The sequence below is a fragment of the Pleurodeles waltl genome, chromosome 5 (assembly GCF_031143425.1).
Source record: "Pleurodeles waltl isolate 20211129_DDA chromosome 5, aPleWal1.hap1.20221129, whole genome shotgun sequence".
NCBI lineage: Eukaryota > Metazoa > Chordata > Amphibia > Caudata > Salamandridae > Pleurodeles > Pleurodeles waltl.
The window spans coordinates 1,775,935,338-1,775,959,686 of NC_090444.1; the positions used below are offsets into that span (position 1 = coordinate 1,775,935,338).

The following is a 24,349-nucleotide window of genomic DNA, read 5'->3' on the forward strand; positions in this document are numbered from 1 at the left end:
TACTCACTCTTCATATGGACCAAACTTAAGAACGCTGCTTGTTCTGAGCAAGTCCAATGATAAGATCGTGCTCCATGTGTGAGCTGAGACCCAAAGAGGGAAACTTGTAGTATCTGTGTTTAGGTAGGCAAACACTATAAGCACTCACTACTGACAGAAGGGTAAGCGTACAAAACCTGGCTCTTAGGCATCCCCCATCTCTTGGCCTTTCTGGTCCCCTCTGCATCACGAGGAACACAGTAAATCAAAAACCTCATGCGATTAATAGTTGAAGAAACCAGGGCATTACTTGGAATGTAGCCGAGACACTATAGGGCGGCTGCTACCTTGGAAAGGTTCAATCCTGAATAATGGTAGTGAAGGATCCAAACACAAAAAACAAACTGCATGGTTTTAGTAAAGTACGAGAGCAGTGAAAACTATATTCTCATAGATGTTTTTACATATATTTTTAAACAATTAAAACATGGCCGCTGATTTTATAATGTTCACATTACTTTAAAAAAAAAAAAAAATCAGCTACACATTTAATTCGCTATACTTTTAAGATTTCCATTTTAACTTAAAATTGCCACTACGGACGCAGAGACAGACAGCAAGTAGGCACAATGCCACCTCTCAAAATGTATGACTGTTCTTAATTTTCTAAAATAAAAATACTTTATTTAAATGCAAGTAAATGTTCCACAAACTGAACACTGATAAACTTTGAGAACCAGAAGTGCCTAGCACCTTCGTGACCAGAGAAACGACTCTACACATACTAGGAGCTCTTTAGGGCTACTTGCTTCATTTTAGGTTAAGACTGCGCCCTATGACCAATGTACCCCAAAGTGCACTTGATGTCGCTCAGCATTACCTTCCAAAAGATCTGTAATGTCTGTCACGACCACCATATATGTAAATAATCCCTTTATTGACCACATTCACTTCTACGCACTCCCAAACATTTGCTTTATTTCATCGGGCAATGTGCCATAGAAACTTGTACGCTTGCACACTGATTCTGTATTTTGAACACTTTTGCATGAAATAATGTTACCCCACAATTTCTGCGAAAGATGAATGAGGAAAATCCTTGTCTAAAATGCATTGCCATCTTTTCATATTTCCCTATTGAACATTAGAGACTGGTATTCTAAAAGTCATGTAGATGTTGGATATTAGGCCTTTCGAAGAAGCAAATTATAAAAAAGTTTTTTTCCCCTCAAGCAGTAAGGTCTGTAAGTGCTGCAAATGTATAGTTTGGTGCCAAGAGCTAGTGGTGTCACTGGAAGTATTGCATACGCTTTGATTTCCCAATATAATAATTCTTTTTGCATTTTTTTAAATACCACTCTCTTGGAACATATCATATGAGATATGTTCCCAGAGAGTGGTAGTATCTTACTACCCCCTCTGGACCACATGGAAAAATGATCTGCACTACTCTCTGGTATAAAATCCAGGTTAAGCAAAAGTGAAGTGTAGGGAAACGGGAGGCAGAGAGTTTCTGATCTATAGTCTCCGAATTCCAAACCTCAATTGTAGGGTGCAGAATCTCAGAATAATAGCATATCAGAGGTCTAGAGGATATGGGAAGCCATGCCACGTCCCATAGGGCTGCTGCATTTTGACTGCCTCCATTTATATCCAGTGCTTTTCAGTTTCATGTAGGTACCACTCAAAGAGAATCTGAAGTTGGGCTGCTTAGTGATAGCACCTAATGTTCAGTAGACGTAATCTTTCTGATCTGTCACACTTTTATCCTCCCCGCAAATATGAAAGCTTGGAAAGCCTTCCTGTCTTTTTCTGGTACCGTCACTAGGAGAGTCTGAAATAAATACATAAGCCTGGGTAATACATTCATTCTTAAAATGGTTACCCTTCCCAAGCCAAGATACAAAGCAGTGCTGTCAGCGATGTGGATCATTTGTAAGGGAAGGGAACAATCCGGGATAGTTTGTGCTACATAGTTTTCTGTGTAGGGGAGTAATATAAACCCCCAGGAACTTTACCTTGGCTTTGGCCACTCGGAATTGTAAAATAGTAGAAAGATGAGCCTTCAAATTTATGTCAAACCCACACTTAGCAATTCTGACGTTTCTAAGTTGAATTTAAAGCCAAACATCGAGCTGCAGTCATGGACCTATTAATGTTAATACAATGTAATCCACACAAAAAAAAATATATATTATGTTGTCCGCCACAGGCCTCAAAAACTTGAGGGAAAGATGACAGCTCTGCTGTGCCCCTGTGTGCATGGGACTATACCTCTATTTAAATAGATTCACAGTTATTTAGGCATATGGAGTTTTATAGTTGGCCTTTATCCAAATTACGTGTGGCCAAGGCCTTAAATTTCAGGCACCAAACTGAAAAACGTCCAGTTAACTCTAGTGAATGCTTTTTTAGAGGAATTTTTCAGCAATTTGACTTCTCTATAAGATGAAGAAAACACCTTATGTGATCAGCTGCATGTCTACTGGGTATAACAACTGACTGATACTGATGGCAAGTAGTGTGGCAGCCTATTCGCCAAGACTTAGGTTTAAAAGTGCTTACGGCCTGTGTGAGATGTAGGAATCTTCAGGTAGAAGAAACTTTCGGTTTACATTAACATTTGCCTCAGTCATTGATGGAGTGACTGTGGGACTGCAGAAAGGAATGAAACGTTTCCACCAGTCATGGGAGCAATTACAATTAGGAAATGCTTTTAGAATAGGTTGTTCAGGCTGTCCAGCTCAGGAGTTCCTTGATTTTTGTCAATATCTGCACGGCTGAGATCTTTCAGAATTTACCACTGGTTTGTGTTAATCTAAAGGGGCAGAATCCTTCAGTGGGAGATGTCCACAAAATAGTGGTCATCTGACTTCATCCGCAAATAATTTGACAGCATTGCCACTCGGGGTACAATTGCGTAGTGGTTCTGGGCGGGTCTAGATGTCCAAAGCAAAAAAAAAAAAAAGGGTGAGCAAAGAGAGCTTAAGCATTGCTGGAGGGGTCCAACGGCAATATTGTTGGGGGCTGATACGCAATGAAATAGCAAAATAAATGGCAGCGAAAATGGTTCAGAACTTTTTCTCCTCTGGTGACGAGGGCTGACCAATCAGGAGGGTTGCACCCTCAATTTCGACTTCCACCTCCAATTATGGAAGTGTCTGTTTCACGTTTGATCAACTATTGGGGTGAGAAAGTAGTCCAGGCACTTCATACCGGGGTCAGTTTAGTCCGACCCAGGTGAATGTGGAAAGTGCCAGAAAAGGACACCATTTCATAAAGGAATGTCTATCATATAAAGGAATATTGAGTGAAAACTTTACTCTGGCAGGGGAGCTGCAACTACTTCTAAGAGATCTTTTTTTTATTTTTTTTATTGGTGTTTACTGAATTTTCAAAAACAAGCAATACACAAACAGGGACATGGGAGAGGGTATCAAAGGGGAGGGAGTAGGCAAAGGTGAGCAAGTCAGGTACAGTACACAGAAATGTACAAGTTGTGCAATAAACATAAGTCCTCAAAACAGTTGTGAGCGCTGCAAGGAGAAAAGGGCACGAGGGGGGATGTAAGGGGACAAAGAGAAGGGAATTTAGCACTCAGGTTTACAGACAGTGAAGCTGGTACCATGTTAGCATAAGGACTCCATTATTGCACATTGATAACAGAGGAGTTGTTTGCAGCAGTAAAACACTGTTAAAAGACACGGAGTGGCCTGTGTGTCATCAGCATGCACCCCCAGGTAGACCTCCAAGATAGACCAGATATTTTGAGGGCGCGAACCAGCCTTTATCAAGTTCCAGTAACTTAATAGTTGTTCTTGGCAGTAGGCCGAAACCCGAAGCCATTCAGTTTTCCAGGATGTTCTATGCCTACCCCAGCACATTGCAACCCTGCGCTTTGCCAAAAGACATCTGGTTTGACACCTCACGACATCCAGCAGAGACAACAAGTTTTGCACGAGAAGCAGGAGATGTGTAAATTGAGTCTGAATGCCTGACATAGTCACTGGCAAACCAGCACTAAGGGGACCAGCATCTTGTACAGAACAAGCATGCGACGTCCACTGGACAAAAGAAAAACTGAAGTTCACAGAACACCGTCACTCACCCATTCAGACATGTGAAAAAACATACAAACCTTATCAGACATCGTGAAGGTGAAGGAGCCAGATTATGGAAGACAGAATAGAACTTCAGCCAGGTCAAGCTCATAGGCAATCCATGCCACATGGGTACAGGTAAAAAAGCAAATGTCCCTGGCTATACTCTCATGCTGCCAACATTGTCATGGGTAGAAGGGTAGTAGCGAACCCGGCAAAGAGGGTTCACTTTTGGAGTCCCCCCAAAATCAGAGTACACCAATCTGTCACTGGTTGATGTTCTGTTAATGCAGTCCACTATTAATGGATTCATACACAACACACGGGCCAGCCTCTCACCAGGGTACGGAATGGAACTAGAACGATAATGTGAATAATGCAAGCTGTGCATGTCCCAGCAGAGAAAATCTGCGGAGTACTATTTCGCAAGAATGCCTCTCCCACTAATTGTACATAGCAGAACCAATAGATTCGTTAGCGAGAAACACTGCCAGAACCATGTCCAAGAATTCATTAAAAAACTGTTCAAAAGCTAGGATCTACGTAAAAAAGAAAGAAATCCAAAATCTGCCCACAGGGAGCAAAACTCGCTAGAAAAATAGAAGCAAATAGACAATGAACATGACAAAATACAAGGGTCAAATGTGTTGTGACATTCATCACTTTTTTAGAGCCTCCTTTGTATATGTTTCAAACAGGAACCGACATCACAGGAAAAGACTCAGCTTCATATTAAGTTGGGAACCTCAGGCAGCAATCTTGAGCATACTTGAAAGCGGCACTTCAGAAGGTTTGACAGCGCCCTTAACTTCCAACATAGTGTAAAGAAACCACACAAAAAAGGAACCTAGGATTGCCTTCATTTTCTGATAAGGTCTAATTCTGCGACCCAACCTCTGCACATTCCCATCGATGCTCTATAGACGTCGCAGAACACCCATTGGGTGCTCACCACCATGTAAACACGGGAACAGTCTAGGCCACGAGGCATTCAACCGTGCACGGAATCCAGATACATGTTACACGACAAAAATCTATCATCTTCTTGTTAACATTTCTTGCCTCAGATAAGTTCCTGAGTACATGTAACACTTTACTGGACAACACCAATTAATCCCTATTGCAAAAGAAGGCAATCCTAGCAAATATAGCCCAGCACATTCAAGAACTCCAGGTATATGTTCCTACTCTTATCTTGACACTACAAACCTATACCTCTGTCAGAAACAACTGGTTAGCACACTCACCATGTGACGGTTCAGTAAAATTGTCAATAGAAATAATAAGACATCAACAGCCTCGATAAATTCTTACATAGCTCAATAAACTTTTGATTGCAAATCGAAATCATGCACTGAGCAATACAGTGACAGCATGTGCCAGGACCTCAGGCACTACACCCAATTCTTCCTACACAGGATATCCTACAACTACCCACTTTCCAAAAAATATCCAGGCCCATATGTATTTGGCCAGCTCACCAGGAATGCTAGGATGTCAAAATGACAGTTGTGCATTATAAAAAAGCCAGATCATTTAACATAAGACCACACTCCTGGAGCAGTCTTGACAGTACAGCCTTGCTATCTCCTGAAAGTCAAAGCACTAAGAAGAGGTACTTGGTAATTCAGTGAGTTCACAGTAGTATCTATTGCTCCAGTGGTGCCAGGAACAGTACAGCAGTACCTGTCAAAAGGCTGCAACACTGCACTGGAGTTTCACAAGCCCCTAGAAAACGATCCATACAGGGCATACATGCCAACATTTTGAACTTGGAAAGAGGAAAACTTTGAAAATAAATCGGGGGAATCTTATTTACCCCATTGGCTTACACTAATACTGAGAGGGTTTTTAGGCAGTAACCAACTGAAATAAAGCCATTTTGGCTTTAAAAAGCAGAGTCTCTCACCTAAATCACGTCTGTTAGCATGTCACCATGACTCTGGAACGGAATGGTATTGCCAGGATAAGCTTAAAAGGGTGTGACATTGAAATGCATTCTGTCGCACTGGAATGGAAAAGGCGGTGTCAAAATGCAATGACCAGTCCTGCCAATTGCCACGCTCGAGGGTCAGACTAACTTAAATCGTTAGTCAATCCCGCATTCCCGAACTGGAACATTTTGTCTTGCAATTTGGAGAGGTGCAAAATTTTCAGACGCAGTTGTTCTTTGTGTGACATCTGTGGCAAATGCTGTTAGCATGCTCAGAAAGCCTCTGAAACTCAGCATTTGGCTGCTACCACTGTCCGCAGCCAGGACGGATAAAGGGTCAAAACAAGATGAACAGCTGTCATGGATAAACCAGGGACAGTGTACACTATTATATGAGCTGGTGGTGGGTAGCCCCTGCTCCCTGCAGAGTCGGGTAACTTTAAGTTCAATAGCAAAATGCTACCAGTGAGCAGCACTACCTCAGTGCAAGTGCAATTGAAAAATGTGGCACTCACTTTAGTGCTTCATATGTGGGGTGAGTTCTAATACTTACCTTTAAAGGTTTTTTTTTTTTTTTAAACAAGGTTTTAATTGCAATAAAGTTACACTCAGTATCACACATAAGGCATGGAATGTCACACATAAGCAATATGAAACATGGCAGCTATGAATAACAAGCATTGTGACACTATGAAGGAAAAGGGTTCTCATATTAGAATGGAAGGTTTGAAATGTTAAGCGTGTGTTATACTGAAATGTATTTGATGGTGTCATACTGCAATGCAATATGCAAACGGCACTGTGCCGGGGAGAAGGGCTTCACTTGCTGGACACCTTGCCTGTGCTGCCTCTGCCACTACAACTAGTGTACTGTTGTTCAAGTGAGACAGCCAATTGAGCTATGAATGAAAAGCCTCAGGCGTGCACGGTGACAGCTCATACTACGACACCCACCACGGCTCTGTTTTGTCCCCTATTAAGGCTGCGCCCCGCTAACCTGTTCATTTGCTGTATTCTACTCCAGCCGCTGCTTCTCCAGGGCCTGCCCATCAGCCGGGTGGAAACCAAGGAAGGACTAGGCCGGCGTTAAACTGCCGCCTTCTTAGAAGACAGACACACAAATGGTCACATGAGTACATCTCCACAGCACAGAAATGGCGCCGTTGACATATTTCTTTCCCAGACTGAAATAATGTGTGCATGCGGGGGTGAGGAACAGCCACCAAGGATTTAACGGCATCATTATATATTTATAGACAGACCAACGTGCTACCTTTTCTACGGATATAAAAAAACAAGCAGTTACTCAACCAATAATGTATGAGGAAAACTATTTTTAGATCCGAGTTTTTTACCTAACTGGCGCTGTCTTTATAAAACTATACAGATATTTTCATACGTATACAGCCACTTCAAGATGGCCGCTACAGCGAACTCCGCAACCGCTACTAGCTCACGCTGTATTCCCTCTGAGGGAAGCGTGAATGTGTACGTCGTCTCGGTCCAGGTTTGGCTGTTGGCTATACCAGCAACGCACAAGGTGGCCCGCTTTGTAATCAGTGTGTTACCTCTGTAAAGGGCTACAATGAAAGAAGCAATAGCAAACGATTAAAGCGTTTTTGTAATCATGATCAGTGGGATCTCAGTGATGGTGTCCGAGGATTTGTCAAGCGCGTGCTGCTGTTTCTCGAACGCTTCTTTGCGCTACAGTTTAGACGTCTGGTGAATCTCTGTCACTTCTATTTCCCGGAGGCGGTGGCACTGAATATTTCTCACAGAGTGTATAAAGTGTAGGAACTGTCTCCTGCCAGTGAAAGTGGGCCGGTGCGGCCATCTTGTGGTTGGCACAGGAGATGGTTTGTAGTCCCATGGTTTTGTTATTTATAGTGTTATTACTTGCGCCAAGAGCCTATCAGCATTCGTATTTTAACGAAACCAGGTTATTTGTGTAGGGGATGACAGAAAAATGTCAGGTTGACTCTGTTGGGGTAATTGTTGCATTTACCTGTGATGGGGGCGACGCCCGTTGGATCCTGCCCTCCAGTGATGATGACACGGAGAGCAGTCTCTGCTCCTCGTGACTTGCTGGGTAGACTTTAGCCCACCGCCGTGACTTCCCCGTGGCTCCCCGAGTGTGGTGCTGGTGTGGTGAAGCATGTCCCGCGAGGCTCAGGCAAACTCCGCCGCTGCTGTGGTGGTGGTGGGCTCTTGTATGACAGACCTGGTCAGGTTAGTATGTGTAGAAAGTCCTGACATTCCTGTGCTTTTACGGTACACCCATGAAAAATGATCTGTCGGCATGATAACCTTTATTTCATAGGTGATGCCACAATTCTGAGAGTTAATAAATCTTTCTGCGTGTTAACACCGAGATCACTGGAGAAGCTTTTATCTTTCTTGAATTCACATCCCACTTCCAACACGTCCTGTGATCTTTTTTAGTTGTTGATTTTTGTGATTCTATATAGTGAAGAAATGGCCCAGAGGTATCACAGCGCTTCACCACAAAGCCAGAGCAAGTCAACAACAAATAGAAAATATACATGCACATTAAAGTTGGAGTGACCGCCTGGTTAGCCTCTGTCAGGAGGTAGAGTGCTACACATATGTGTATAGCCAGGGCAGAAGTCCTAAAAAAAGGAGTGGGGGTACTAACCAAGTTAGGCAGTTTGCTGGTGACATCGTGGTGCGTGACATCACAGTGCGACATCATGGCATCACAGGAAGTGACATCACAACCATGACCTCACACGAAGTGACATGAGATCTTAACTCTTCACACACATTTTGCAGGTCTATCATGAGTACATTTGAGTGCATTATGAGATTTAGCAGGTTAGATTTTGTCTATGGTTTGTGCCAAAAACGTGATGCAACCCCCAATGCAAAATGTGGGCCTCAAGTTATACATTTATTTTTTAAAAACGCTGCCACAAAGAAATCGGCAACAAGGAGAAATGTAGCAGTACATCTATTCTGCTTAACTGATTGCAAAGTTGGAATTTTAAAATATTTAATGGAGTTAAGGCACCTGCTGCAGATATCTATGGGTGCCCAGTAAATCACAGGAAACAGTAATAATGGTAAGATAACTTTGGAGGGTAATGCATTTGCCGGAGAGACCTGTGTTTTCTCTAGTACCAGTTGTGACTCAAAGTAGCATAGAGGGTTAATGTGTCTCTTGCAAAGCAGATCATTTAACATGCAGATGACAGATTTTTATTTTATGTAGCTAGGTAAGTGAGTTACGGCTTTTTGTTACTCACAGTTCATAAATTGTAAACCTTCTAAAATAGCACAGCAAGCTATGAAAGAAACGTGACTCCTACACCTTATAACCCCTACTATCGTATGTAACACATTTTGTACATTGAATTACACATTTATAGGATTTATTAACAATGTATATTGTGTATGTGTGATGTGAAGCGCTCTGACACCCAGCACTGGGATGGCTAGCTCTATAAAAGTATTAAAACAAAATAGTGTTTAAATTGTAATTTATGTAAATAAATGTCTCCTTGAAAGCAGATCATTTAACATGCAGATGACAGATTTTTATTTTATGTAACTAGATAATTGAGTTACGGCTTTTAACACAGACATATTTTTGTTACTCACAGTTCGTAAATTGTAATCCTTCTAACATAGCACAGCAAGCTATGAAAGAAATGTGACTCCTTCACCTTATAACCCTTACTATCTTATGTAACACATTTTGTACATTGATTTACACATTTATAGGATCTATTGACAATGTATATTGTGTATGTGTGATGTGAAGTGCTCTGACAACCAGCACTGGGATGGCTAGCTCTATAAAAGAAATAAAACACAATAGTGTTTACATTGTAATTTATGTAAATACTGGGACAGACCAACACATCTAACATTCTTACATTGCATGCATATCTCTTGTATACAGTCATTGAGCACTGTAAAAAGCATGCCTCTCTTAAATATTTGTGAAGTGATAGCAAAGAGCTGCATGCCGTTGTTTTCCCTCCTTTGCCCCTCGTCAGGACAGTGAAACAAAAGGAGGCCTGATGGCCCCTTAAATTCGGTCTTTGTTATGGGCCCAGCTGGAGTCTGAAACACGAAAGCCCCCTCTCCTCCTGCACGTTGCTGCTCAGAACGAAAGCAGACAGAGTGTAGGCACTGTTGGATGTGTCCCGGTGTCTGAAAATTACACCGGGACATGTTCAGTATATTTCAGTGGGTCCCACTTCTTGCAGGATGGACTGTGTCCACCCTGGAAAAATAGTGGGTGGACGCCATGTACCCGCATGTACCCCCGACTTTTGCCCTGTGCACAGCAATGAAAAGCAGGTGGTTCAGTACCATGTGAGGATCATCAATAGTTTGTGTAGGTTGAGGTTGGTATGCAACTGGAGAGAGCGTGAGTAGGTAGGAGCAGTAGAGGGCAGGTGTAGTTTGAATAGAAGAGCATTGAGGTGTTTCTTCTGAAGGTGACCTGGCGTGGTAAGGCAGCTGCTCGCCCGGTGGGAGGGAGTTCCAGATTCTTTCAGTGCTTCCACAGAAGGATTGGTTCATGAATCGCTTGTGCTTGAAGGTGGGGGGTTCGGGGAGGAGCAACTGAACAATTCTTGAATCTGTCGGCTTTTGAAATTGTATGTTTCTAAGAGAGGTATGAGGGTAAAGAGGAGGAACGGAAGAGGTTTATGAGTGGTGCAGGCAGTTTTAAATGAAGTTCTTGCCTCTAAAGGAAGCCACTGAAAGGAGCAAAGAATGGGGGAGATGTGATTACATTTCTTGTGTCCTCTCTTGAAGCGGGCTGGCACGTGTGGCTGCTCTGAGTGGACTTTCGAAATGCTGGAAAGGGGTGCAGTTCCATAGCAGGGCCTGGAATCTTATTCTCCTAACGCAGAGTTCACCTAATTCCTCTAACGTCTTCTTTTAATCTTCCAAAAATGGGGCACTCTTTGCTTTCTCTTTATTCTGTCTTCTCCGTTTTCCCAACCCCCTAATAGGTATTACTTCTCTCTATTTCTAGTGCCTATCTTATGAATTCTCCAGTGTACTTTGCTTCATGGTCAGTCCTACCATACTCAAAACTCTACCCTCCTACTTGACCTTTTAAATTACACAGAATTTCATCCTAGTTCATCATTTATAGCCGTATTCACTTAACGTCTCTCGAGAACCATTCTTTTCAAACTTTTATAAAATCCAATGACTCTAGTAGAAACTAAAGTGCTTAGTCCACTAAGGATGCAAAGTGCCATTTACTCCTGAAACTAGATTACAAGTTGGGTGATATGTGTCTGTTAACTAATTGTGCATGTGCTGTTTGGACATGTGCAGTTTACGTATGCTAAATTATTTCCCCGAAAGTTTTTGGAAGGTGAAAGTTGGTGAGAGTCTTCTTGGCAAATAGTGAAAAATTCTGATTTGTGTACCAAGACAGGTCAGTTTTTCATGTAGGATTTTAAGGAATTTAGCAGGCTGAGAACTTTTGCTTGCAGTTTATGGATGTAAACCTGTTGAAAGATCCTGCCCCACAGAATAGACACCTTGTCCAGCAGAATAGATCTGTGTGTGAAGTCACCTTCACCTTCCATCGTCCACTTTGCCTCGTAATTTGCTTCCCTTTAGTCTTCTATGCCTGGCCCTTTTTTGTGTTATATATACAACCTTGTAAATGTGTCTACATAAATATACATCTGCAAAGCTATGGTTACAAAACATTACCTATGACTGGACCTCCACCCTAAGTCTGCCTGACACTCCATCTCTGCTCACTCTGGCTTCACTCTGCTGGAAGCTTTCAGCCAACCTTCTCCTGTGCTACCTGAAAGAAGTAGATCAATTATTTAAATTAGTTCAGACTTTAGAGGCACCTGCAGAAAGGAAAATTCTGCTTTCCAGGATGGCTTGACCTTTGTCCAAAAAACAGGGATATGTATTTAAAATATAAAAAGTTTTGGAATGCCGGGACAGTCCTCTGAGAACCAGAACTGTCCTGAGAAATCCGGGACATCTGCTCACCTGGTCCTTTTAAATCCAGTGCTCCCAACTTGCTTTAGAGAGAGGAAGCACGAAGCATGAGCAGTCGATACCCTGTCATTCCGTTGGACATGAAGTCTGTTGTTTGCTACAACTCCCATCTTCTTCTTCACAGAGTAGTGTATAATATCAGATGAGAGGGTAAAGTCAGAGCATCAGCTTTTGTCTCCACAGCTCCTGGTTTCTGTTATGTTGCTGTCTGGCTGTTCAGGAGGAATGGCACCTGCTTCTGCCTCCATCACCTCTCTGATAACCAACAAAGACACTTTTGTGGCTCAATTTAAACTGATGGTATGGTAGAAAAAATGCCTGGGCTTTAGTTTAAAGGGTTATCTCGGGAGATTGCGACATTCTCTGTTGTCAAACACAATCATTGTCAAGTTCTCTTATGCCTTCCACCTCGTACACAGTAAAGGAAACCTTTTGCAAAATCCATACATCTGGGAGGAAAACCAGGTGGTGGTTTTGCAATCAGGTTCTCTCACTCTTGTTAAAACCTAGTAGATAGGATTTGGATCCAGGTTCACTCTGGCTCCATCACTGGCGAGAGATAATGACAGTCGAGTTTCTGAAGTCACTCAGATGCTGACATGAAATCTTAAAAACAGCGCCACTCCATTGTATTCAGATCTAGTACACACCTGCAGTGACAGAGAGTGGGCTGGGAGTATCAAACCTGAATATCAATGAATCACAATATTGTGACCAGAATATTGAGAGACAAAATATCAAAAGGTACGTTTGTATAGATTTTCTATGCCTAACGCCACATATACGTGCCTTTTTGATACACACACACACACACACACATGTGCGAGTGCTCCCTCTGTGCTCTTACCTCTTCGATAGTTTGTGCATCGATAATAGTAGTGGCCCGTTAATATTTTTGTTTGATATTCCCTACCATAATCCAGTGACATACAAATTCTATCCTGATATGTGTTCACACACTCCTTAATTTATCTCTTGAGGAACAGTCAGTCAGGAAATGGAAATGCTCCAGTCATCTTAGGCCAGAGAATAAATAAGTTTAAAGTTATCATTTTTACCATACAGGTCTTCATAAATGTGAAACCCTGTGGCATTATACAGATATTTTGCACTTGTTCAGATATGGTAGTAGATCCAGGTCAAACCTCTGTTAAACAAGCTTGAAGCTTTAAATTATGCAATGAACAGGCCATGAAAACCCAAATAGAGTTCAAATGAAACGAGCGAGTACTCCTAATCCATGATATATAAATATATATAGGTAATGTGCATGGGTTCATTGCTAACCAGACACAAATATAAGTGAGCCTAGGTTTAGTCATTGGACTTTGATGCTGCTCAGTGAGTTGGATATGTGCATCTATTTGTATTCATATTAGTTTCGTCAGCAACTGATGAGAAGAGGTTGTGTTGTTAGCAGCAGCTATCACTAGTGTAGTGGACATGTGGAATAAATGAACAATGAGCGGCACAAAATAAGTCCCAGCAACCCAGATAAAAGCCTGATGGGCACTGACAGCCCAGACAAAGCCAGTGCTACCCAGTACAACAGACAATGCAACTTGTGTGACTATTAACACAGGGCAATTATGCTGTAAAGGCAAAAGAGAGTATATTACTTGAACCTGCAGCATGGAAGATCAAGAGTTTCATCACATGATATAAATGGGTTCTACACGGTGTGAGTGTGCGCATGAGCACATGCGTGTAGCACACACAGGTGTATGTGGCGGTAGAATAGTGAAAACCCATGTAATGGAAGTCACTGGTCAGTCTCCATGAAGATAGATGTGGAGGGGAGAGGAATGCCTGGAGAGAGAGAGTAGGTATTCAGTAGGGGCCAACACTACATCCACAAGGGGAGTTGGGCAGCTTAAATGCTTGCAACTGCCCATTGGAAACCAATGCATAAAGCACAATGGCCCAAGGAAAGGTTGACAAGTATCCAAGTCACAGGCCTAAACTCACAGGCCTAAATTCACAAAAAATTGCATCAGAAAAGTATACGAGAGCGCCTAAATGTTATAGGAGTTTCCAGGAGAATAAATGTGAAAGAAAGATTTCACCAGTAAATTTGGTCCGATAGACCAGTGTTCATGGACAAGAGGGGCCATAGGAAACCCATAGTTACCTTTCAACGGATATGCTGCAGTGTGTGATTCAAGGTGCCCGCTCGAAGGGTTGTGGATATGCTTCAAACTAAAACAATATTTTATCATTTTCTTAATTCCTTTCTTTGTCTTGTTTCATCATTGACCTCTTCCCCCATCTTTATCTTCTCTGTAGGGAAAAAAAGTTTATGTCCTGCTACCAGTAGTTTGAGCCTGTTTACAACTGAAAACATCTTTCTTCTTTTTGTGTGGTCGATTTCCACCTGATTTGGGCGAGATATTACACAATGGTTAGAGACAGGAAGCCTTACATAATCCTACTTCTGCCTAATTGCAAAACAATACAACAGACAGTAGTGGAAACTGGTCTGGGGTTGCTTGCTTGCATTTCCATCTAGCAGAAACCTGGCCTGGTAATTCTGGTACGATTGTTCTTGTTGGAGTAGCATAAAAATGATTTGTATTTGGCCGGTCGTCTCTGCCTTGAGTGGCGTAGTGGACAAAAAATGAGAGACTCGAATAGGTCCTCAGCAATCACCAATGAGATTAATTCATGCATTCCTTCACTCATATTGTCTGTTGCAATAGACGCTGCAAGTGCAATGGGAATGGCCAGATATAGGCCCTATGCTAAGTATGTCACAGAACTCTATAAATACACTGTACTGACTCGTCTAAGCTGTCTGTTGTAAGAACATGAGGTGATGGGTAAGTAAACTAAGGACATGCACCTTTGATGACTGTTTGATTACATTGAAGGTCTCCTTCCTGTCTTTTATGAAGTACAACACCATCTTAGATTGGGCAAAGAACATGTATACTGTACCAGGCAAAATCATTGCCCACAAGTGTTAATTAATTCACCCCCTAGCGGAAATAGTACTCATACAGGGCTTTAGAAATCAGAGAGCAATACTCTTCTTTTCCTATGTGTCATGATGAAAATCATAGAGCCTGAGCGGCTAAAAGATATGCCTGAAACATGTCAACACATTGTAATTATTATGTAAGGGAAACAATTACCCTGTAACATTCGCTATCATATTTTAATTTTGTCTGAGTCACCCTGAACAAACAGAATTGCGAGGCAAACTCAAGACAGATTTAAATAGTGTGAGTGACAAATCAGAACCATGCTTATGATATTAAGAGGTTCCACATATTGGTTGTAACGCGTGCAGTAACTTTTGTCCTGGAGTGAGATAAATCTTCCTATGATGAAGCATGCCACGAAATGTGGGCAAGGATTTTTTTTATTTTAAGGGAAAAGGGATCTTTTTGTGAGAACCAGGCAGCCTCATTGGATATCTTCTTTAATCTGGTATCTTATGTTTATCTCTGGCCTTTCACTTACTAAAGTAATGAGTCTGTAGTCATTTGGGGTTGCGTGTGTTCCACTTAGTATGAGACCTGGTAATTCAGAGGGGACTGTTCTGTTGGAATGGAACCAAAACAGTGGCAATATTTGTCTCAGTGGCGTAGTGGGTAGAGCATGATGGTCTGCTCAACCAATTGGTACGTGCGAAAATTAATTCAATCATTACTTCTTTTACTTGGTTGTTTAAGTTAAATGTAAGTCACAACAATCTTCTACCAGTTCAGCAATATATTCTGTTACATTTGTAAAGATTGGCTATTGGGAGATTACTAACAAACCACCAAAAGTGTCTCCTGACAAAAAATATACCTGTGCTGCTGACTATGGGTTGATGTATCCTGGGAAGGAGAAAGATTTTAGGAAGTGGAGAGAAGAGGAGACGCGTCCTGGGAGAATAGAACCAGGTTCGAGATCAGCATTGGTTCAGCATCCCATGATTATGGGTAAATCATTAAATCCTGTCACCAAAAAAAATGAATATGACCTTGTGTAATGTAACTGGTGCTCATGTAAAGCGCTCCAATACCTTTGGGTCAAGTTCACGCTATATAAAACTGCAAAGATATGGAAACACAAACTGTGAATGAGTAATGTGAGACACTCCGGATGTGGGGTGGTGAAAGATTTGGCATGTGCCACCTGGAGCGGGGAAGGTGGGCAGGTGTCTGGGTTTCATACAAGCTGACACACGCAGTGCTGAAGGCGAAGAACATTGCATCCATTCAGCTATGTATTTTTAGATAGCACCAATCATGTTGATTTTTTTCAACTTTGGATCGCTTTGTTATTTATGTAGCTCAGTTGAAGTGTACAAGTAAATAAGAATTTGAATAGTAAAATAGTACTGAAGAAGATGATTGCTCAGGAAGTGCTGTGAGCAAGTAGGTGGGAAAGAGAAATGAGAATCAAAGGTTTGACTTGCAGGTCATCATCGGCAGGGTAGAAACTTTGGACCAGTAAAGCAGCCTGTGCGCATTAGATTGGGGAAGTTTGAATCTGAGATAAGGGGGTATTATCTGGTCACTTAGCCCTTGAAGGCTGTCTCAGTATTCATCAGCTTTAGCTGTTAACAACTTGTAGCAGCACCCCTCAATATTTTCATAAATCTCTCATTGATTATCTTTTATATTCTATTGTTATTGTTAATTGGCATTCGAGGAGCTCACAATCTGCCTTTACTAAGCCAGCCCAATGATGATAATTGCTTCTAGAGAGGAAGTGGTCAGCATGCTTTACATGCTCCAGAGAGAGTGCGCCATTCTATGGTACTGTGCCTGTCCGGTGCAGGAAGACTGGAGCAGTGAGAAGCACTTCGATTTAAACCCCAGCGATGACCCACCAGTTCAGTTTAAGGATCTAGAGTAGGCTTCTCCATCGAGTAGCTCTTCTGCTACCTGCAATTAGCTCTTCTGTGTGCAGTCAAGCCTACTAAATTAAAAACGTTTTGCTGAGTTGAACTAATATATGTATGCCAAATGAAGTTTCCCATGTAGAGGCATTCCACATTGGTGAAATATTTTGACGTCAATGCTGATTACCATGCCTGATGCACCGAGATTATCACTGCTGGTAGTCTTGCATTTTTCAGCCACTAATTCAATCTGATCTGAAGTGGTCACTTTGAAAGCTCTAATAACGTTGGTAGCCCAAGATGATTTTCATTGAACATAGGTGACTCTTCTTACATTAAGGTTTGGAGACTCTAGATTGCCCCATCGGTTCTGGGTGCAGCCCAGTTGTGGGCCAGCTCTTGTATGTTTGATTTACGATAAGGTGGCAGTGGTGCGATCAGTACTTTATTGGGGGATAGTGCCCTTCTGTGTATGCTACAACAGCCAGATGGATGGTCTATGTGAGGAGGAGGAATCCTATGAGATACCAGAATCATGGGGTGAGTCTCTACTGACCACCCCATGGTTCTACACCAGGTAGTGTTAAGAAGTGAAGGAATGTCCTTCATGATAATGAACATCAGGGCCTGGTTTAGATGCTGTTGCTTGTCCAAGGCCATTAAGGGCATAAGAGACACTGTTACTTTCCACCTCCATGTTTGACCCCCTGCAATCCACGAATTGCCTGCGGAAAGTGTCAGGGAACAGCCTTTAAGCCTCATTTTTTACAAGTTCTTCTTCTTTCCTTCCTTTCTGTCTACCTGTCCATTCTTTAGTCTTTGGGAAATCTCCCTGAAGCTCTGTTTGACGAGTTCAGTTCCCGGTTTCACTATGAGACTGAGATTCAGACACGCCGGTCAGATTACCTGTCTAGTATTTTAACAACATGGCTTGCATTTTCTAGTCAAGGACTGTTGGTACAGAAATGTCCTCTGGATGGTAAAAGACGTGTATCCCTGCCCTCAATTCCCAAATGTACTGTTTTCTGGATCCCTAATGCTGATTTTTTTGTCATAGACGAACACGAATCATGCATGTGTGCAATAACATAGGCCTGTCTCACGGATTGAGGTTTTATTGGACCCGGGACAGGCGCCCAAAGCGTTGCCCTCATAGTGGTGGAAGGCTACTGCCTTTACCGGGAGTTAAGCACGACAAGCACAGTGGTGGCAGCATACTGTGTAGTGATCAGAAGTAGTGAACAGGTCTTTTTTACCCTGTGTCACTATAGTGAGGCCTACAGGCTCACTTCCCTTTTTTATTTTTTTATTTTTTTAAAGTTCCTCTGCAGTGTGCTTTTCTCACTCCTGACCTACATCAGGTAGATGTAGAAGCGTGTGCATGATGGAAACGCGCCGAGTGAATGTGTGCTTGCAAGAAGTACACTACACAAGGGGTGAAGTGTAGTGTAGTGCGTGCATAGTGTGTATACTGGCAGTGTATTTAAAAAATAAATAAAATAACACACTCTGGCACAATACAGAAAGCTGCAGTAATATATGAGGTAAACAGTGCTGTGGATGCACACTGAGTGCAAGTGTGCCTGTGCTGGTACATTACATGGATAACCTTGGGCTCCGTTTTGGGAAGCCTAGCCTGCCTTTTGGAAAACATGAAGAATAGAGGAATCCCACCAGACAGATTTTGGTATTGCTGCATTCCTGTACTTTGGGAGAGACAGGCACTCGAGGATGGGAGAGCCAGGCCCTCCCTCTGTGCATTTCAAAGGGCTCTTTGATTCAATAATAGACCATAAGCAAGGGGCCTGGACACATCTCAAGAACAGAGAGATAGGGCTGATATGGTTATCATAAATAGGAGGGTTGGTAGCCCAGGATTCACCTTTTGATGCACATATCACTGTGGCTAACATCCAGGTGTGAACCCTGGTCACTCACATTAATTCTGTGGTTAATCTGCTGTGGCAGAAATCCTTCATGAGGAAGAAGAAAAGGGAAAGATGTCCATTTTAAAGAAACAGAACTTCAACATAAAACTTCAAAGACTCAGACACTAAATAACATTTATTGTCTTGAAAAGGATTATAAGTAGGGGCATTTGAGACCACAAACTTTAGTCATTTGCCGAGAAGCCAGATGGGCTGTGTGAGGAGGGGAATTTCTCCAAGTCTGCTGTCTGTGACCAGGACTGGAGGCCCAGGCCTGCTAGTCACCCTGCTGGGTAAGGAAACATAACCCAGGGAAACCAAGATCGCCTGCCCTGGAGCCTGCAGCACCAGCACCTGCCTGCTCACCAAGACCAGTGTGCCCTGTGAGGAAGAGGAGAGCGTTGTAAGGAGCAAGGTCCAGGAAGGAGTCCTTTTGTGAGGACTCCCTGTGCGAGGTGTGAGGAATCCTTTTTTGCACACAGCCTGTGTGCTGGATTGACTCGACGACCCCCAGTGTGCCAGCAAGGGCTGCCGTGGACTTAGCCGAGGTAGGGTTGAGTGGAGTGCACCAGGCCTGCAGGATCTTGTGGTGGGTGGACATGTGTCCGAGAGGTGGCCGCCATGAACACCAACGCCAGCTCAGCATGACTGGACTTCTGACTGCCGTGGAAGCTACCCTGTATGCCAGGAGGGGCCGCCGAAAGATGCTGAGGCGAAGGGATCGGGGCGTTCGCTGGAACTGAGAAACTGCTTCTGTGACCAAAGTGGGTCCATCTGCACTATGTGAACTGCACTGAGGGAAGCCCAAAGATCAAAGAACGTCGCCGGAGCCCTGTCTGTGCATGGAGATCAAACTTCCCCCACCCCCTTTCAAAGTAAAGTGTGACTTACCATGAGATCACCGGAGCTGGAACAACCCAGAACGCTAGAGCCAGCCAGTAGCATCGCTCAGAGGAGAGAGCCTGTGCCTGCCAGGTGCTGCCACTTTGGATTGTGCGCAGCCCAACTTTGGCGTTATGCAGCAGGTGAGGGGTTCCATACAGCCAGAGCGGGAAAGGCGTAAACTGGTTATTTAGGGACCTGTGGGACATAATGCGATTTGTCTTGTGACCGAATTTCTGAATGGAGTCAAAGGGGAGAACTCTTGAGTACGGCCTAATAGTTTACATTCCTAGGATGTGGCCATCAGTGAATGGGAAAAAACATCAAACCTGTTGCACTAAAGTTAGTGGGACAGGGAGTGACCTGAAAACTACTAGAGCCCGACCTCAAGGAGATTCTGTTATTGCTTTTGAATGTCGTTTAGATTTGTGTGAGTAGAATTAGAATTCAAATAATTTTACATAAAAACAAGTATCTGACAGGACATTGATTTATTGTACATGCTGGTTGCACTATGAGTTATGAATCATATTCACTGATCTGTATCTGCACTTCCCTCCAAAGGTGCCCTGACTGTTTGTTTGATGCTACCTAACTGAGCATCAGGTGCAGAAGGGGTGCATGGCCGAGTTGAGCGAGATCAATAGTAGGTCGGGCCCTAGGACATCAGGAGTAAAAGGCCTCAGCCACCACGGGTGGGCCCAGTAACTCCTGCTTGCCCCATGGCCCACTGAAAGGGGTTCTGACAAGGACAATAAAAACACAAGTAAAATCATCAAAAACTGGAGTGCTTCCTCTTTGAACTATAAATGCATATCAGTAAATACAGATGATAACACTTAAAAAGTATTATCAAACTGTATCAACATGATTATTAAAGCAACCAGAGGCAGATTTTATTGCATTGTACTGTAGCAGGTGTACAGAGATTCATTCCCTACTGTCGGGTGCAGAAGTGCTCTTGTGAGACGTATAGCATACTACACCGTGGGGGTGTATCTAGTTGGTAGGACACGTATTTGTTGTTACCTTAAATGGGAAGTGGTATGGTGTCATGCTTGAGTGACCTGAGATATACTCCTATCTTGATATGGGGTGCAGCACCTAACAGTGTGATGATGGAGGTGTGAGATATAAGTGTGCAAAATATAATTGTGAGTGGCTGGGAGTCACAATTTAGTCTGCTGATCCAGTGTTAAGTTTCATAGTTTTGATTATGCTGGAGGCGGCGGAAAAAAGCAGAGATTTGCCTTGGTGGTCTGTGTGGTAGGTAGTTCAGTTGATGGGGCACTAAGGGAGAGACAGCGAGAGAGACAACATAAAAAAGAAGGTGGGAATCTGATGATGTCCTATGATCCATGTTGAAGCATGCACATGGCATTGATGCTATCAAATGAGTAAAATTATGCCAAATGAGCACGATTGAAAACCGGTGCCATGAGCAGTATGTGGGCACCTTTTTGAGGGCAGAAATACTACTTACTGCTTCACAAATGCATCTCATCAGTTAGGAAAGAAGTGGAAGCGCGACCTGAGCAGATATTACACAGTCTTTTTAAAGGGCAAGATTCCACCTACTCCTGCTAGGCCAAAGGAGAACAACACTTCTGTGTTAAAATACAGACGGTTGTACACAATTTTGTATTCAGATTCCAGATCCTGGCCCTTCCCAAATCTCACAGCATGAACAAATGGGCAGTATATTTCTCCGAAAAAGGTGGCACCAACAGAGCACTTTACACCCCCGTTGCCTATCCCTCTTCCATCAGAGCGCACTGGATGTGCTGTGCATTGCAAGGTGTGGGGCGTCTCGTTTGCATTTGTTCTGTTAGGAGCAACTACCTCATTGGCATGCACTCCACATTGTGGCTATTCCAAGCCTCGCTGGAAGGCAGTAGAGTACATCTGTAACACACTATATTGCAACTAATATTTGTAAAATGCTCTAATTCTGGCTAGGAGGTGGATGCCAAAAAATTTTTTTTGCCTCTATTAAATAACCTTGCTAGTAAATAAGACATTATTGGGTGCAAACACTTCGGCCCTCATTACGAGTCTGGCGGTCTCTCGTGGTGGCGGTTGGACCGCCACAGTCATGACGGTCTGACCGCCATGTTACCACCGTGGCGGAGTTGCCATGGTCTGACCGCCGACACCGCCAGGTTGCTGCCAGTCGACAGCCTGGCGGTCTCGGAGCTTGTAATCCGCCAGGATGGCGCTTCATGCAGCGTCGCACTGGGGATTACGACTCCCCAATCGAATCAATATTAAGGCCCTGTTTCCTGCTGGGCTGGCGGTGGCCAAACTCATAAACTGGTAAGGAGGGCCTTAGTACCAATGTATTAAAAAAGCAGATATAAGTTGATGGTAGCATGTGCCAATAACCTATGCATATTTGTTTTGATGCATTTCATTGTTGTGGTAGTGCTTTATGTCTTTTTTTGTATTATAGTGCTTCATTATTATAGCTTGATGTTGTCATACTGTGGTTGTTGTATTGCATTCTACTTTAAGGTGTTGTGTACTGCTTTGTTTGGTGTAATGTCATTGTGCTATGTGTTTTTGTTTACTTCATATGTAAACAAATACTCCCACGTTTACAGTCAAAAGCAGCACATTCTTTTCAAATTTTAGTGATAAACAACTATTTATCATAGTTTAATGTGGTAAATATTGCAGCTGCAGCAGTTTTAACTGTTGAAGACACCAGGCAGCCTAAAACTCTGAAACTGTGGCAGAGAGTTGTCTTAAATTAGCACTTTCAGTGCAAGGGTTGGGGCCGAACTGTTGTTGAGTGGTGCTTAATCCTTAATATTTCTGGCTCTTTCAATAATTTACAGTTAACTGTCTCTTCTGGTTTGAGGGGTTAAGGAAGCAGGGAACTGCTTATAAAAGTGGTAAACTGAAGAATGTGGGACGGCTCAGGAACAGGGAAAGCTGTGAATTCCCAAAGCCATACATCAAATTAGCAAGTCCAGACCACCCACAGGCTTCCAGGACAGAGTGAACTTCTGAATCCTGAGCGAGGCTGACAGCAGCTCAAGTGTGGCAGCTTAGAGGGACCTGCCTAAATAAACTCCCTCGCCCCACACGAGGCACACATGGCTGTCTTGTGAATGAGTCACTTCGGCGGATGTATTCAAAGAAAGGTGACTAAGCTTCCTAAAGCGCCATTTCCCGCTTTTTGAACTTTTTTAGGTGCTGGCAGTGTAGTTCAAAAGTTTACATTGTGTTTTTTTTTTTATTGGCAGAACCATAGTGAACTGAGTATACTCCGGTACTCATACAAACACGTTTTCTATACTGTGACAAAATTAGGAAGGAGAGCAAGGGGGGGGGGGGGGGGGGGAGTATGGAAAAGAAAACAAAAGAGAAAAACAAATTTGCAAAAGAACAAATAAATCATATATGATGCTGACCACCGACAAAGGCATGGGTGTGGGTTGATCTAGCCCACCAGATTGCATAAAATCCTACCTGCACCTCATTGAGTCTGCACTGATAGACCCTGAATCTAGTTCAGCTCAAACTAACAGGCCTCCCTCATTTCTGAGCTATGTTAAAAATGACTGAGGGACAATCAGTCCCCCGACAGTGTCACTGTGTAGCACAGGTCCCAGAAGTTCCTCTTGATCTGTTTGTAAATGCTGGCTGACGGATCCCCCCTCCAGCCAAAGACTTTGTCCAAGGCACCCAAAGACACTCCACCAAAACTCATGCAGTCCGGGGTGGGTAGGAAACCTGTATACAATCCGCCTTATCGATTGACATTGGTGAGACAAATATTGCCCCATGTCCTGTGGTCTCCAACCTTGTATTTTATTGTATTTTATCGAGGGAAACTTTATAATCAAATAGGTTGAAGGTTCACATTTGGAAGCAGTCAAAATATAATCTAATTGTGCAGACACTAAGAACAGTTCAAAGGAGTACAACACGGTTTTCCAATATAATGTGTTTTGCACACACTCTTCTACCATTTTTAATCCGATATCTGCAGTAAAAAATCTTCCATCTAATTTGCAAGTTTTAAAACACTACCTTTGGTACAAACCTATCACTGTCTCACTGTATTTGCCTTCAGTGATAGGTTATAAACCAGGAAAAAACAAACATACTTTTGGGTCTTAGGTATAGTTAAAATGTAAGTAGAGCCTAGAATTAGAAACCTTTCCATCTTCTATCTCAGGGATGGTTGAGAGTTTCTTCTTGAGCCTCTTTCCTGACAATTGCTGTAATTATACTGATTAAAATGAATAATCACAACCAGCATACACTGTGCTTAGGTTTGCCTCGTATTTTTTTTATTTTAAATGCATTTCTATCCATTCTAATCAGAATCGGCCTTTCCCCAAGTGGTTATTTCCTAGTCTTGTTGTTTTTTTATGTATCAAAACCACTTCATCATTCTTGATTGTGCCTGCAGTACTCTGAGATCATGTGTCCCTCCCCGGCCTTGCATCTAAAAGCTACCATGTTTGCATGTGTGCAATGTCTGTAATTAACATATTTAAAAATGTTTACTATTTTCTTGTCAAAAACACTAAAAAAGTAAAAATGCAAAGGAATTTGAATCAATTAAAAAAAATGTATTATTTTTCCTTTATGTGCCTAAAAATGTGCTCATGCGTACCAAAGATGCTGAGAAATGGTTAATTACTAGCCGGTT

The 24,349-nt window shown here is 42.7% G+C and overlaps 2 protein-coding genes across 5 annotated transcripts in view; one reads left to right on the forward strand and one right to left on the reverse strand.

Annotated features, from left to right (window-relative positions):
• BABAM2 (BRISC and BRCA1 A complex member 2) overlaps positions 1 to 8,151 on the reverse strand; it is a 795,977-nt gene extending 787,826 nt beyond the window's left edge. For 2 of the 3 annotated variants that reach the window (XM_069236221.1, XM_069236218.1), the window contains exon 1: positions 7,010 to 7,138. The gene's annotated coding sequence lies outside the window, so the exon portion shown is untranslated. Of the gene's footprint in view, positions 1 to 7,009; positions 7,139 to 8,017 lie in introns of those variants that run through there. The other variant, XM_069236219.1, reaches the window with a different exon arrangement.
• The window catches only part of RBKS (ribokinase), a 381,325-nt gene continuing 365,078 nt past the window's right edge, over positions 8,103 to 24,349 (forward strand). For both annotated transcript variants that reach the window (XM_069236222.1, XM_069236223.1), the window contains exon 1: positions 8,103 to 8,241. In XM_069236222.1, the coding sequence (XP_069092323.1) occupies positions 8,168 to 8,241 (74 nt within the window). In that variant the 5' untranslated portion in view covers positions 8,103 to 8,167. The remainder of the gene's footprint in view (positions 8,242 to 24,349) is intronic.